The 14918-nt window shown below is 39.6% G+C and overlaps 1 protein-coding gene across 1 annotated transcript in view; it reads right to left on the bottom strand.

The window, feature by feature from the left end:
• Window positions 1–14918, bottom strand: part of KIF5C (kinesin family member 5C) — a 185408-nt gene that overhangs the window by 31899 nt on the left and 138591 nt on the right. Inside the window, exons 13-16 of the mRNA XM_079134394.1 lie at window positions 13390–13458; window positions 11526–11732; window positions 9314–9460; window positions 2796–2984 (exon numbers count right to left, since the gene is read on the bottom strand). Coding sequence (XP_078990520.1) covers window positions 2796–2984; window positions 9314–9460; window positions 11526–11732; window positions 13390–13458 — 612 coding nt within the window. The remainder of the gene's footprint in view (window positions 1–2795; window positions 2985–9313; window positions 9461–11525; window positions 11733–13389; window positions 13459–14918) is intronic.

Here is a 14918-nt window from a genome sequence, read left to right as displayed (position 1 = left end):
CTGCTATATGATTTATCTTATCTATTTTCTTAATTGTTAGTTCCATGAATGCACAGAGTAGACATTTAATAAACTGAATGAAAAGAATGAATGAGTTAATGGGAGCTCACTGACTAAACAGGGATAGAGATAACTTCCAGGCATCTGGAAATATATAGAACACTCCCCTTTCAGATCTAGGGAGCTCACACTTAGGCAGGAGGACCCTGCAGGCCAAGCTCTAATAATGTAACTTCTCCAGAAAATGCACCTCAGCTGAAGCAGTTATTTTTAAAGGATAGTTTCTGATGAAGAGAACATAGAGAAACAAGGAAGGTAGCATCTCAGTGGCAAATATTCTGTCAGATTCCTTAGAGTGCATCTGAAAATGGTGTCAAGGTTTCAATTCCTTTTGCACTAAATAATGACAGAACCTTCAACTGTGTAAATTGTAGCAGAGTACAAAAATCTCATCTAATAGAAAACTGCGTTTTGCTAATACTCAAAGAACTTTCTAAACGTAACCACAAAACATCTTAATCTTCTTGCCTCTGATCTCATATTCTAAAGTCAGCATCACTCTGAGATCTGGACACTTGTCCCCATCCATTTACACAGCGTACAGCTGACACAGTTCCAATGGTTAGGTCAGTCCACAGAGGGCACAGAGGGACTTGGACGTGGAGCTGGTACAACCAGCTGGAAAGAAAAGGTGCTGGGCTGCAGGCCATGGGCCCTCTGCTTGTGGCCTTGCCTTGGCCCCGTCTGTTAGGGAGCAAGACACCTCAAAGCACATGCTGTCACTATCAGCAGTGATCCAGAAACCAGATTTGAGGACCACCATTCCCTAATGTTTATCATTTTTCTGCTCAATTTTTATGAATTATAGAAATATATATTTTATAAGAGATAATAATTATAAAAACTATAAATTAGAAAAATATAAAGCATCCAGAAAAAATGGCATATATTTCACTCATAAACCACTCTAACTTATCAACCATTTCCCTTTTATATAGTCCTAATGTTAGCTGTTGGGACACATTCTTTACAAAGTTGCAAAGCACATCGTAGATCTATAACTCAGCATTTTCATTTTCACTTAACTTTATATAATTATACTTTCCAAATGGCTAGGTTTTATAGATTTTTTTAATAGGAGCTGCATAATATTCTTCCATATAACTTTGTTATTAGTCTATTAATAGAGAGTTGGGTAATTTATTTGGTTCTAATGTAAAACAATGCTATATTAAATAGCTTGTGCATAAGTTTTTAATATTTTTAATCAGGAAATGCTAATATCAAATGAAATGAAAAATTTTCTTTTTTGTATAACTAAAATTATTGGACCAAAATGTACTTACATTTTTATGATTTTGTATTTCCTAAGAGCTTTCCAAATGGACTAACCAAATTATACTTTTATCAACAATGTAAAAGCATATCGACCTCCCTGTCATATACTAGTACTGAGTAACATTTTCTAATACATTTTTCCTATTATGTTAGTTATAAAATGGAATCTGGTGGAACCATTTAGACAAGGACTTAGAGATGTTTCCATGATTACACATTATTATGCTTAAAAGCACAACAGAATGAAGCATTCTGTCTGTCTCTCAGTATTGTCAGGGGCCCCAGTCCTTGGCGTGCCTGGCTGTTTTCGTGCTGCATAAGGCAATGAGTCACACACAACTGGACCACTCAGAGAAACCTCAGCCCCAAACGGCAAGCCCAGATATCAGTGGCAGCCCAAGAAACTGGGTTACTGTTTTCTGAAACGACCTTACTAGAACAAAAATACCTTCCCAATAAGAAAAAAAGCAGTTTGCTCATTGAACAAATGAAAAATGCCCCTGGGCCTGAAAAGTCCTTGAGACCTCCTGGGTTTTGGGTTCACATACACTTTGGTTAGACTCCTAGCTCCACCACCATTCACTGGCTGTTTGTGTTTGAAAATATATTTAATCTCAATCTCAGTGTACTAATCTGCAAAAGAAAATAATAAATCCTGCCTACCAGGGTGTTTTTTAAGATCAAGTGAGAAAAAGCATGTAAAGCATCTTTCGCACAGTGTATAGCACACAGTAAACACTTGATAAAATGCTACATGATACTACTATTAATATTAACAGTAAGAGCAGCAATAGTTTCTACTTTCCCATCTTAAATTATACATGTGGTAGAGATTAAAGGATGCAGGAATGTTGCATTGGTTGATCGGCGTTTTAGAGATTCCGCCCAATGTTGTCCAAACATTATATATATACTTATGTAGCCCTCTATAGAGATAGAGATATACATATACATCCTTTAAAAAGAGAAGGGTCTCAAGGGGATTCGTGTCATTCACACAGCAAAATCTAGCTTTAAGAATCTCTCAGAGTCAGCTCCTGGTAGTGCTGCTACTGCAGTTCGTACTCTCTACTGTTTGCTGTCCTTCTCTTCTTTCCAGATGTTGCAAACCTCTTGTTTCTAAACCCCAAATGATTAGTCATGGTGAATATGTCACTGTTTTGTTGGGATTAGTCTTGATGATAAGTAGAACTATATATCAAGGGTCACTGAATCTCTCAAACAACTGTAAGCGGCTAGTATTCTGTATTTTCAAAGAGAAGTAAAGTTTGTTAATCATTTCTGGCCATTAAAAAAAAGAGAGAAGAAGAAGAAACCCGGGCTGTCATTGCCTGGGGAGGTCATGCATATGTAAAGCAAAGGGTCTAACTATCACCATTATGTCCCATCAGCACCAGTAAGAGCGGGGCGGATTTCAAGGGGGCCAGGTGTGAAGTGAGGAGGAAAGGGTGGCTCACCTGGGAGATAAGCAGCTGGCAGGCTGCCAGCTCCCGCTCACTGGCGCTCATCTTCCTATTGGAATCCATCTGGGCGCTCTCAAGCTGTTTGCTGCGGTTCACCAGGGACTTGACCTCTGACTTCATCTTGCTGATGTAGAGGCGGGCCATGGTGAACTCCTCTTCAATGACTCCATTCACATCTGCCAACTGAGCACAGCAGGGAATGCACTCAAATATCACCAGCAGTTTCCAGAGGCTCACAGATTCCCCTGAAACCTGACCATGGACACTCAAGCTGTCCACAGATTTCTAGTTAAGCATCTCTAATCATGAACAAGCTGAAAATGCTCTCTGAGAGGGGCCACATATTCAACTACAAGTTCTCCGAAACCTCAGCTGAAACATCCAACTGAAAATCTCTGCCAAACATAATCCTTAATGAACCAGGTTTTTCATTACAATTGATCTTTAAGAAAAAAGAGATGACATCAGGAGAAAAGGCACTGCAGGTTTCAGAAAGAAGATAACTTTGGAGTCACGTTCTGTTCAATGCCTTACAAGGTGCATCTCTATAACAGCAGTGGGGTCCAGTGCTCCTACGGGTGATCTTTAATTTCTATAAAAACACAAATCAAAGTTTTGATCATGTTCTCCATAGTCTGTTTATTCGGTTAGAGAAGTAGACTAATGCCTTAATGTTTCTATAAGCAACCACAGCAAAGGACTTTCTATAAAGTCCTTGACGATGAAAATTAATTTCAGTTTCCTCTTGAAGTTTCTATGTGTGACTTTTCATTGCTACCAATCAACTTTTCCTTGCCTTTTCACACCAGTCCCTTCCAAGCAGATAGTTATCTGAGAACAACAGTCCAAATTTACCTTTAAAAGAGATTCTAACAGTCATCATTTCTGCATGATATATATTTTCTAAGTTTCAAACTTCTACTGGAAACAAAAATTGTAGCAAGATATTTGGGATAGACATGCAAGATATTTGCATCTGCTAAGATGCAAACAGATCTGGAAGGGCAATTGACCAAATGAGCAACTGTGTGTGTACTTTTGTTTAACCACCAGAGGGCAGCCTCGCACCTTGGGAGAAGACAGTAGTCCAGAAACCAGCAGGTGAACTCTGACAGAAAGAGGGTTAAGACAGTGACTCCCAGTTTCCTTTGTTTGTTTTTGTTTTGATATTCTACAGCACACTCTCACTACCCACTTGTCATTAATTCAGCATATATCTATTTTTAAGTAAACATTGAGTGATGGTAAAATGAAATTGGATATCAGCTCTGAAAATTAGTAGCCAATATGAAATACAATCATCAGATACCTTGGTGTCAATCTTCCCATAAGAATTCAACAACAGATCAGGCACATTAATCTCTAATAACCAGCTACCCAAGAGGCTAAGGAGGGAGGATTGCAAGTTCGAGGCCAACCTGGGCAACTCAGACCTTGTCTCAAAAAGGCTAGGAATGTAGCTTAGTGATAGAGTGCCTCTGGGTTCAAACCAGTACCCCAAAAAAAAAAAAAAAAAAACCCAAAGCGACAGTACTTAATAACAACACCAACATCAAGCCAATGCACGATGCAGAATCTATGTTAACAGGAAGAAAATCTATAAGTATCCGTTGTAACTTTACCTTCATGGAGGTTCTTGATCAGCTAGTTTTTTTTTTTTTAATTTTTTTTAGTTGTAGATAGACACAATACCTTTATTTTATTTATTTATTTTTATGTGGTACTGAGGATCGAACCCGGTGCCTCACACATTAGGAAAGTGCTCTACCACCGAGTCACAACCCCAGCCTCTCAGCTAGTTGCACTTCTAACTCCCAAGATTTGCGTACCAACATCACTTCTCCTTACATTCCTTTATAATCCAAGAGCCTGGAGATTTAGGTGAGAAAAGCCTACAGTATTTAAGTCCAGTTTGGTTCTTGTGCCTTTGTCCCAGCATGGAACAAGATGAAAAACATCTTCCAAAGCCCAGCCAGATGTACCCATACATTGCCAAGCTCTTTAGAAAGGTACAGGACATCATGTCTTCCAGGTGGAACTCAGAACATACATTAGCTTCTGGCTGGAAAATGCTACTGACCCAACAGCTCAAGCATCCTGGGAAGAGAACAAAGTCCTCTTATCCTCTAGGTCTGTCAAGATAGGACACTTGGTCTTCTGTGCCCAGATTCCAGGTGTTATGATTTAGTGTGAGAGGCCCCTTAAAGCTCATGTGTGAGATAATACAGAAATGATTGGAGGTGAAATTATTAGATTATGAGAGCTGTGAATAATCCATTTGGTAGATTAATAATTTAAAAGAACTAGTGTACTAGGTGGTTACTAGAGGCAGGTAGGGTGTAGCTGGAAGAAGTAGGTCCCTGGGGACATGCCTTTGGGGTTTATATTTTGCCCCTGGCACCTCAATCTCTCTGCTTCCTGGCAGCCATGAGCTCAGCCTCTTTCTTCCACTGCAACTTCTGCCATGAACTTTTGAAACCAAAATAAAGCCCAAAGTAAACTTTTCTTCCTCTTAGTTGTTGTCAGGTCTTTCGGTCGGTCACAGTGACAAAAAGTTGACTAATATACCAGATAAGCTGGAAGAGTGTATATATATATATATATATATATATATATATATATATATATATATACAATAGACTTGCTGCCAACTGACAGCTGAACATTTCTTCCTCCAAATGAGACCATAACTTCTGAAGCCTACTCTTATCCATGTCCAATGTGACAAAACGATAATCCAAACAAATGGTTTTTAACTGTGAAGCTTCTTACCACTACAGAGGTCATATATTTAGTAGTTTTGTGTTCAAGAGTTCACAGTAATTCCAATACACTGTTATTTCAAAAAGAATAAACCAGGGATTTGCTGCTAAAATGTTATTTATTTATAACTCTCTTAAGGACTGACAATGCCCCCAGCAGTACATATTAGACCATATGGTCCTGTACTAATGGCCAATCAAGCAGAGAAGACTGCATCATAGTGAAATTAAATGGGAAGTAGATCCTGCCCTTCCTACCCGTGTAGAAAGGAGTCAACCTCACAACCACCCGAAGTCTCTCAAGCATGAAATGATCACGCAAGGTGAGAAAGTATTGCCATTTCTAGACCAAGTGAAAGGTAAGTGAAGTGACTTTTTAAATTCTCAAGTGCAAAGGTTAAAACAGGACTAAAAGAAGTCAGTGTGGGAAAAAGAAAATTAGTCAACCCAATACATTTTATTTGCTGCACCTCAACTTTCTTCCTGTTTTAGTCAGCTTTTGTGTTGCTGTGACTAAAATACCCAACAAGAACAACTTGGAGGAAAAGTTTACTTCAGAGATCTCAGTCCATTGCTCTGGGCTCAAGGTGAGGCAGCACATCATGGCGGAAGGACCCAGAGGAGGAAAGCTGCTTAGCTCATGGAAGGGTCAAGAAGCAGAAAGAGAGTGGGGAAGAGGCCACAGGGAAGATGCCCACTTCCAGGGCACACCCCTAGTGACCCACCTCCAGCCATGTCCCACCTCCCTACAGTTTCCATCCAGTCAGTCCATTCAAACTAGGATGGACTGATTAGTTACAGCTCTCACAATCCAATCATTGTACAAACTCAGTATTCCTGCATTAACAGGAGCTTTTGAGGGACACCTTACATCCAAAGCATAACACTTCTTTTTAAAATTTTTAATTGAAACTTAATAATTGTACATATCATTTTCTCTTTCTATTCAGTTTCTGGCTAGACTCATAGACATCTTTGCTTAAAAAAAACGCCCATCAACACAGGAGGCGGGGGCCAACTAACGTAGCTGGTCTGTTAACGCTGGGCTCATCTTTTCATTTATTAGGCTCATCTTGTTCTGTTGACTAAACAAAATACTGCCTGGATTCTGGAAATGTTTCAAGACACCACTGACCTGGGGAAATATGGAGGTTTTTTTTTTTTTTTTTCTGTGTTTTGGTTTTGGTTCCCTGGATGTTCAGGTCTGTCATATTCTGCAATGAGACCAAGGGAAATTCCCACAGCCATCTTTTCTCCTACTCTAGAGCTTTACCAGAAAAGACCCTGTGAGAACTGAGAGACCCTTGGAACAAAATACAAGATCCCTGACACAAACATTCTTGATCAGCTTATTTTCCTACACCACAATAACTACCCATAACCAAAAAGAAAAAAAAACCTGTACCTATAATGATAAGCCTAACCAGTATGTGCAGAAGTCACGTGACGTCTGAGCTCACAACCTGCGAGACTATCTGGGCTTATCTTATTGTTTATTTAGGAAAAAGAAGCCAGAGAAGCACAGCAACTTGCCTCCTGTCAGTTCTCATGGCCCCAATGATTCAATTATAATTATAAGAAAAAAACAAAACGAGAATGACTAAGAACATGATGATCTGTGAGAGTTATCAATGAAATTAACCAGGGCATCCAATGTCTGCAATCTAAAAATAATCTCCAAAGCATCCAAGTGAGTATTTAAAAATAATCTCAATCATACTTCAGATTCCCAAAGGTAAGGACTCTCTTTTTAACGCCGAAGTACCCAGACACTCTTTGATTTCATTAGCATTTTCATCAGCTCTATTTTAGAACTTAGCATAAAAATACCTTCCTTTATCGTTATCAGCAGCAGGCACCAACGTCCCATAAATCAACTCCGCCTTCATATTGTGAGGGCCATTTAATCAACCCAATGTCAGAATTTTATTGCTCAACACCAACATATGGTTCTAAAAATTAAATCCTCAAATATAAAATCACCAAAGTGGAACTTAAGAGGATTAACCCTATAGTACCTGAAAATTCTGTGCTAAAATTAGGCTCATTCACAAGGATTCATGAAACATTCAGTTACAACCATGGTTTCATGAAAGACTGAGGAAGTTGACAAGAGGTCGTATACCCTAAGTCTAGACCTGCTCCACCATCCAAGGGCAGCTTTCTGTTTCCTGGAAATACTCTATAAATGGAAACCTAATCTTGGGAGCCTCTTCTAGATTTTATAATCCCGTTTCACAGCCAGAGTGCTCCCACTCAGGATACTAACATAAAATTTAGCCTTTTAAAGATAAAATGGCTAAACTCAAAAAGTTCAGTTTTAGTGATTTGTGAGGAGGAAACTTGGTGGTATAATCTCATTCCCTAGCTCAATATAAACAGCATATACTTATCAAGGAGTACCCTGCACAGGTGCTATATTATTTTAAATCTATGGTTATCAAAATATTGTGGTATTGGCATAAAGATTAGATCAATGGAACAGAACACACCACCATCAGCCCCACATGCTTTGGGGACCAATAGATATGTTCATTATCTTAAGGATTGGTGATGGCTTCATGTCTGTACTCATCAAAACTTCTCAAACTATACATTTTATGTGAAGTTTACTTTATGTAATTTATACCTCAATAAAGCTTTTTTTTTAAGTGTCTATCCTATTTTTTCCAGTTAATGACTATAATGGGCTCTTGCTACTCTTTTACTCCCTTGACATCAGGACCATCAATGTACCCAACCCCAGGGGGCGGGTGATGCTTCATTTAAGTCAACTGTGTAATCCCATTCTCCTTCATTTCCCAGCTTCCCTTGCCTTGCTGTTTGGGGTGGTCTCATGATCCAGTTCTGACCAATGAGGTAAAGGGGAAAGTGTGCTGGGAGCTTCTGGGATATATTTCCCTCCTGGATGAAAGCAGTCATACTTTTCAGCCCATTCTGCTTGGGATGTGGTTGAGTGAGGATGTAATGATTGGTGCCATAGCAGCTATCTTGCTAGCATGATGCAAAATCCTAAGGATATGAAAAGGGAACAAGCTGAGAACAGAAAGGAAATAGAGATAAAGACTGAGTTCTTGACATTATTAAGCCACTTAACTAAATCAAAATACACTTCTCAAATCCTAATCAGCAAAAGAATCTCATTAAATTCTGATTCTGTAGGTCTGAGGTGAAGCCAGATCACACTGAATAACAAGATTCCTGACTTCTTGTACTGTGGATAAATAAATGCAGTTCTGTTTCTTAAACCATGGTTAGAATCCTATTGCTTTCCTTGAAGGATTTCCCAATTCATATTGTTTGGTTGGAGAATTCTCACTGCATTGGGTTCTTATGGAAAAGGAGAAATACTATTCTGAGGTTAAAACTTCAGCTTAAGCTATCTGATTCCAAACTTTTTTGATATTGGCAAATAAGTCTAAGGAAGAAACCAATTTGCATAAAACCAACTATGATTTGAAGACCTTCCCTAGATTTGAAAAGGGATTTTTCTTCTCCTCGCCACAACACCCACTCATTCAAATATTTCCCAGCACCTGGTGGATACTAAGTATTGGATGCTTAAAAGAATTAAATGCAGGAGCTGAAGAAATAGCTCCTTTTGGAGAGCAGTCACCTAGCATGTGCAACTTCCACGGTTCAAATCCCTGGCCCCTCAAGCGGGGGGAAAAAAAATTAAATGCAGAGGCTGCTAACTCAGAATCACACTCTGATAATAACGGGTAGAGAATAAAAAGAGGACTGACTTACAGTCTTCACATCATTGGTGCCAATAATTCCACCTATCTCCCCCAGATCCTTCAGCAGCAGATTCAGGATCTCAGTAGCCCTCTTTTTCTGGTGGTTGCTAAGCTCTTGTAGCTGGCTCAGTTCTCTCTGTGTGGTTGTCAATGTAGTCTGAAAAACAAATTCCAACCACAAGTTAAAAGAGTTGCACATCAATTTCACACAGGCAACCTTGCAAAGAATAACAGCCTCATGTAAGACAGAGCTCTTTTATTGTTTCTTGTGATTTCAATATAGAGACCTTTTGAGGCAAATTGTAACACAGCACCGTATTCTTTGATAAAAAGAGGAAATTCATATCAATAAGTTACATTATGTGGACCAATTATATGTCTGTAGGTCAGATGACAATTCCCAGGTCAGTGAAATCAGTTATTAAAAATAAATAAAACCCAAACTGAAACCCTTGGGTTTATAACATTGAATCACTTCTTCCTACCACCAGATGTTTTGTTCAGGGTCTAAACAAGCTACAGATGTCCCCATTTCCACTGCCACACAAACCCGCTCCCCAGGTCACTTCTAAATTCCCACCTACTTCGTAATAGATAGGTCTGGAATAGGTGGCACAGAAGAACACTAATGAGGTTAGAAAACAGCTTAGAAAAAAATCCCCCAATCTCCACAGTGAAGCTGAATTAAACACTACTCATTTTTTTTTTCAAAATTAGTTAAGTTCAACAAGAGATGTATCCTTAATAAATAGCAAATGTTCTATTTTCTTGCCAAACTTTTACAAATTCTTCTCTTTCCCATCTTTCATGTATATATCCTTAACCAACTCTCAGCATCAATAGAATAGCCATGTTTTGGCCTCTTGATATTAACTCAGCCTACAGAGAAATAATTCCCCGATCCCTAAAGCTGTGGAGGCTAATTCAAAGACATTTATGCAATTCTCCCACAGGCAGCTATTTCACCAGAGAATTTTTTTAATGATCTGACTAAAATAGTACTCTAAACCAGTCTAATAATACCTTGATTTGACAGAAAGTTAGAATTTTATTATGGAAACTGTTTCATTGTTTTGAGAAGGAAATAATGCCAAAAACTAGTTAAAAGAATCCTGGAGAAAGCACTAGGCAGAGAAAACCTAGGTCTCCTTTCCTAAGTGACTTCTTGGGTTTGTTTACTTTGGTTTGGCACTGCTGCCAACTGCTTATTTCACCTTGTTTTTAAGATCCACAGAAGCAGGGTCCCCATCTTGGGAAGCCACTAGAATGGTCTCTCTGTGCAATTGAATGTATGGAGCAAATAGCATTTCCTGTCAGCTTTGTAGTCCCAGGATCAGCACTTTCCTGTACCATCTGCTGCTTCTCCTTGCCCGGGAGGACTGGATGTTTTCCACAAAGTAGGCTGACCAGAATCCCATGATACCAGGTCACTGGGTAGAGATGCCAAGGGCAGCAGGTTATAGCCACTTGGCTTCACTACCCATTTTTTGCTGGCCCTGCTTGCCTGCGCCTAGCTCACTGAGCAAATCCCACAGTATCTTTCACTGGAAGAACCTGAGAATAAGGAAACATGCAGACAGAAACACTGGCTAAAATTGGACAGCAAACCAACAGGGACAGCTTAATTCCCGGCTTCTGAAGGAAACAGCTGAAAGAAGTAGCTGAGGGGAGGGAAGGGATTTCATCCGGCGAGCTATAAACAGGAAGAATGAATTGCAGGTCCCCCAATTCTTGCCTGTTAATACCAGTACGTCGAGGTTTATTTACTGATATTGTAGGATATGCACAGGTCGATGCAAAGTGCGTTTCATAAATTCACTAATCCTCACACGATACAAGGAGCATGCTGTTGCCACTTATGTAGATAAAGGAATGACTGCTCAAGAAGTTTAAATGCCTTGACCAAAGCCTATGAGTTGTGAAGTCAAATTTTTAACTAGGACTTTTCTGGCACCTAAGTCTGTATTCTCTTGACTATTGCTACAAGATGTCCCTGCTAATGCTATAAATTCCTGGGATGTGAAACAGTTGTGAAAAGCAGTTCCAGGATGAGTAGACATACTTCCATAAAGTATTTCAGTTGTTGGAGAGACCTCAGAGAATGCACCTAACTCTGAACAAGCATTTGGCCAACTGCATTCTTCTGTGCTGTCAACAAATGTCAATGCAAGTATATTATGGCAGCTGAGGAAGTCCCACCCCCTAGATACAAATGCTCCAACCGTTTTCTGGGCCAGCTCATCTGTCAGCTGCTCATTGGCCCTGGTCTTGTCCTCCACTTCCTGTGACTTCTGGTCGTAATTGACAGCCAGCTCCTCCAGGGCCTGGAGAACTTCTTTCACCTCATCTTTGGCTGCCTCATTTTCAATCTGGAGTCGTGTCAGCTCCTCCTGTATCTTCTCATAGTCTCTTCTTGTGGAAGCTAAAAGCTGGGGAAATGAGACCACAAGAAACTTGAGGTTACTACTCAAATAGTTATGATCTTTGCTTCATCCAAAATAATTTTAAAACAAAATACAAGAGAACAAGTTGGAAAAGCTCAGAATGACAGGAAACCTCACTCTATATTGCAGATGCTAAATATTTTCTAAATGTTATTTTGAAAATCCGTTCCCTTTTTCTTTGTTCATTTAAAGCTGTGTATGCTTAAATCAAAGAATGAATCACGCATCAAAAATCACTGCACATTGAGTTGGTTGGATATTTCACATGCTAAACAAAAAATGAGGGAATCATTTCTAAGGATTAGAATACTATATATATAGCTTTTATAACATCATCATATTTCACATCGTAAAAGGCTCATTTCAAAGTTGACCAAAACCGTATTAAAGAGGCAGTCATTCACTTTTTCTTAATGTGCAGCAAGAATGCATAGAAGGATGTATCCTAAACATTCACACTGTTAAAAGAGAATGCTTGGGTTTGTGGATGCTTTCAGCATCTTTGTTCCTGTTATTTTCTGATTTTCCTATATAATGTCTTGATAGTATATAAAAAGGAAAATGTTAGAGTTTGAACTGTAGTAAAAAAGGAAATTTATCCCAGACAGTTGTCCTGATGTTGGGAATACCGAGGAATAGACTAGGAGGTAGAAGACAGGAAACACCACACAAGTGGAAGACCTCAGCTATAAAGATAGAAATCAATTACCTGCGGTTCATTTGATTACAAAGGCATAGACTATCTCCCTAAGGGAAGTGTTTGGGCAGAAGGCATAAATCATTGCACTGGAGAGATGAAAAGGAACAAAGAAGAAGAGGAAGGAAATGGTTACAGAGATGATGTCTGTGGAGGGCTGGGACCAGGGACAGCGACCCCAGCCACCTACTGTCATTGCAGCGTGTGTCCCATCTGCAGCCTTCTAACAATGAAGCAGAAAGTACCTTAAGGCATCAAAGAGAAAAGTACTCAGGCAATCCTCAGCAAGGGAATTACTAATGGTCTCTGTCTGATAGAATGGCTGGCTGTCTTTTGCTCAGGTTCCTGTTTGTAAAATATCTGGCAAACACAATGCAAAAAAGGCATTTACTACAGAATTGAATGCTATCAGGAAGAGACTGAAAACAATTTGGGTCCTTTTTATGTGTTTGAAATACATGCTCACACAGCACTGGGGCTCCTTTTCTCTTTGCTTTCCCCTCCTATGCCTTCTACTTTTGATTTTGTTTTTGCTCTTGATTTCCTCTAGGACAGCAGGAGAACAGAGTCTACACCTAAGTCCCAAGCCATTCGATATGCAGATTCAAAATAGCCTAAAATAGCAGGACCCCTGAGTGCTGGATCCATGCAGGTAGAACCATTCTTGCCTAACAACCAAGAGAGAGGTCTCTGCTTTTCAGGACTGATGGTAGCAAGCAGCTACTTATTCTCAAAACCCCAGAGCTCTACAAAGTCGACATTTATTTTCTAAATTCAGCCCAAATCAGCTTTTAACAGGCATTGAAAGGAAATCTACCAAGACATTTCCACATGATTCAGTGATTTAAAAATAAAAATTCTTTACAAATTAAATTTCTGGAACAAACATCAACAACAAAGAATAATAAAAGAACTCTGTATAAAAGAATTTATTGTATTCTTTACCTCATCCTGGTCCAACATCTGTTGCTTTAGCTTTTCAGCCAGCTGGCTCTGCTGGTTAATTTCATCATCCTGAAACAAAACATTATGGTTAATTTTTTTTTTTTTTTTTTGGTTATGTCATTTTTTTATATCCTGGTTTCCCGATGACAGTCGGTCACTAGGACGCCAGCCAGGAGCTTGCTAATAAGACAGGGGAAATAGTGTTGGGACCTTGAGGAATTAGAATACTTCTCCCACCTTTCCCAGCTGGGTGAATCATCTGAATAGTCTGAGAAGTATGAGATCCTACACATTCAACCCATTCTCTGGTCTTCCAGAAGTCAGAGACCTGGGACTTGAGAACTAAAAGGGACCTTGGAAAAATCCCTCCTGACATGAAGATGTCAACAGTGAATTCCTAATTCAAAAAATAAGGGAGTGAACCTCCAACCATCAGCATTGTAATATATGGATGTCCCAAATCTGGTCAAACACATCAGTGTCCAGGAATGCTGCCATGCAACAGGGAGGAAAGACCAGCATTTCCACATCGAGGTTTTTACCTGAGACTTCAAAAACCTTTACTAGCAAGTTCATCTTGGGCACTACCAGACCTCCTTCTTGATTGGAAGTTGTTTTTCTTGCCAGTTTTAAAAAACTCTGAAGGCATTTGGGGGTACAAAACTGTTGAAGCTTGCTTTCCCAGGCTGTCACTGGTGGGAAAGGCAACTTGCTGTCCTCACTTGCATTTCCTGCCACTAGGTGTTGCTGCCACAAAGGCAAGGCTATCCACTGCTGTCCCTCACTGCTGCGCAAACACCTCTGCTGTCCCTAGACACAGTCCTCCCCCAGTGCAGGCGAAGCAACCAGCGATGACGCCTAACTGCATAAGAAATTGTCTTCTCTGGCTATTTTCATGATTTCAAAGGAAATTTTAAGCACAGCCTGTGAAAAATGACAGCCTGGCTTCACATTTGCCTCTCCCTTAGGAATAGGATAAAAATCCTATTTGATGACACTTCTTTGGTCTATTCCCAGAGTCAAATCCAGTTCAGTATTATTAGATTTCTATTTGCACCAGGTCCTACCCCTACATGCTTTCACCAAAAGCCCATTAAGAAAACAAAACAAAACAATTAGAAACCCACCCTGTACTGTGCTTTCTGCCTTTTCAGAGGTGAAGTAAAGAGCGGTGAACTGGAGTGCCGGGTTGCAGAACTTCAGTTTTCCATGGAAATTCCCCAGTGTGTTTGGTGGTGTCAATGCATATGCCTAAATCAGGTTAATTCATTGTCACAAACTAATGCTTTCCGAAGAGCAAGAATATTTCAAGATCAAGAGCATAGGATCTGAATCTCCTTTTTCTTTGATTTTATTCCTCTGCTCAAAAAGTTCCTGTTTCCACAGAGCTCTGTACACCCATGTTTCCTCAATGGTTCTGCAAAATCCTGTTGACCTTTCTCCCAAAACCAGATCACTGACGGGAGAATTAGAGAAATTATACCAGGGTGAAACTGCCCCAAAATGGTACTTCTCCAATTAGCAGACTA

The sequence above is a fragment of the Sciurus vulgaris genome (genome assembly GCF_902686455.1).
Source record: "Sciurus vulgaris genome assembly, chromosome: 3".
In the NCBI taxonomy this organism is placed as follows: Eukaryota; Metazoa; Chordata; class Mammalia; order Rodentia; family Sciuridae; genus Sciurus; species Sciurus vulgaris.
This window is presented reverse-complemented; position numbering and strand designations above follow the sequence as displayed.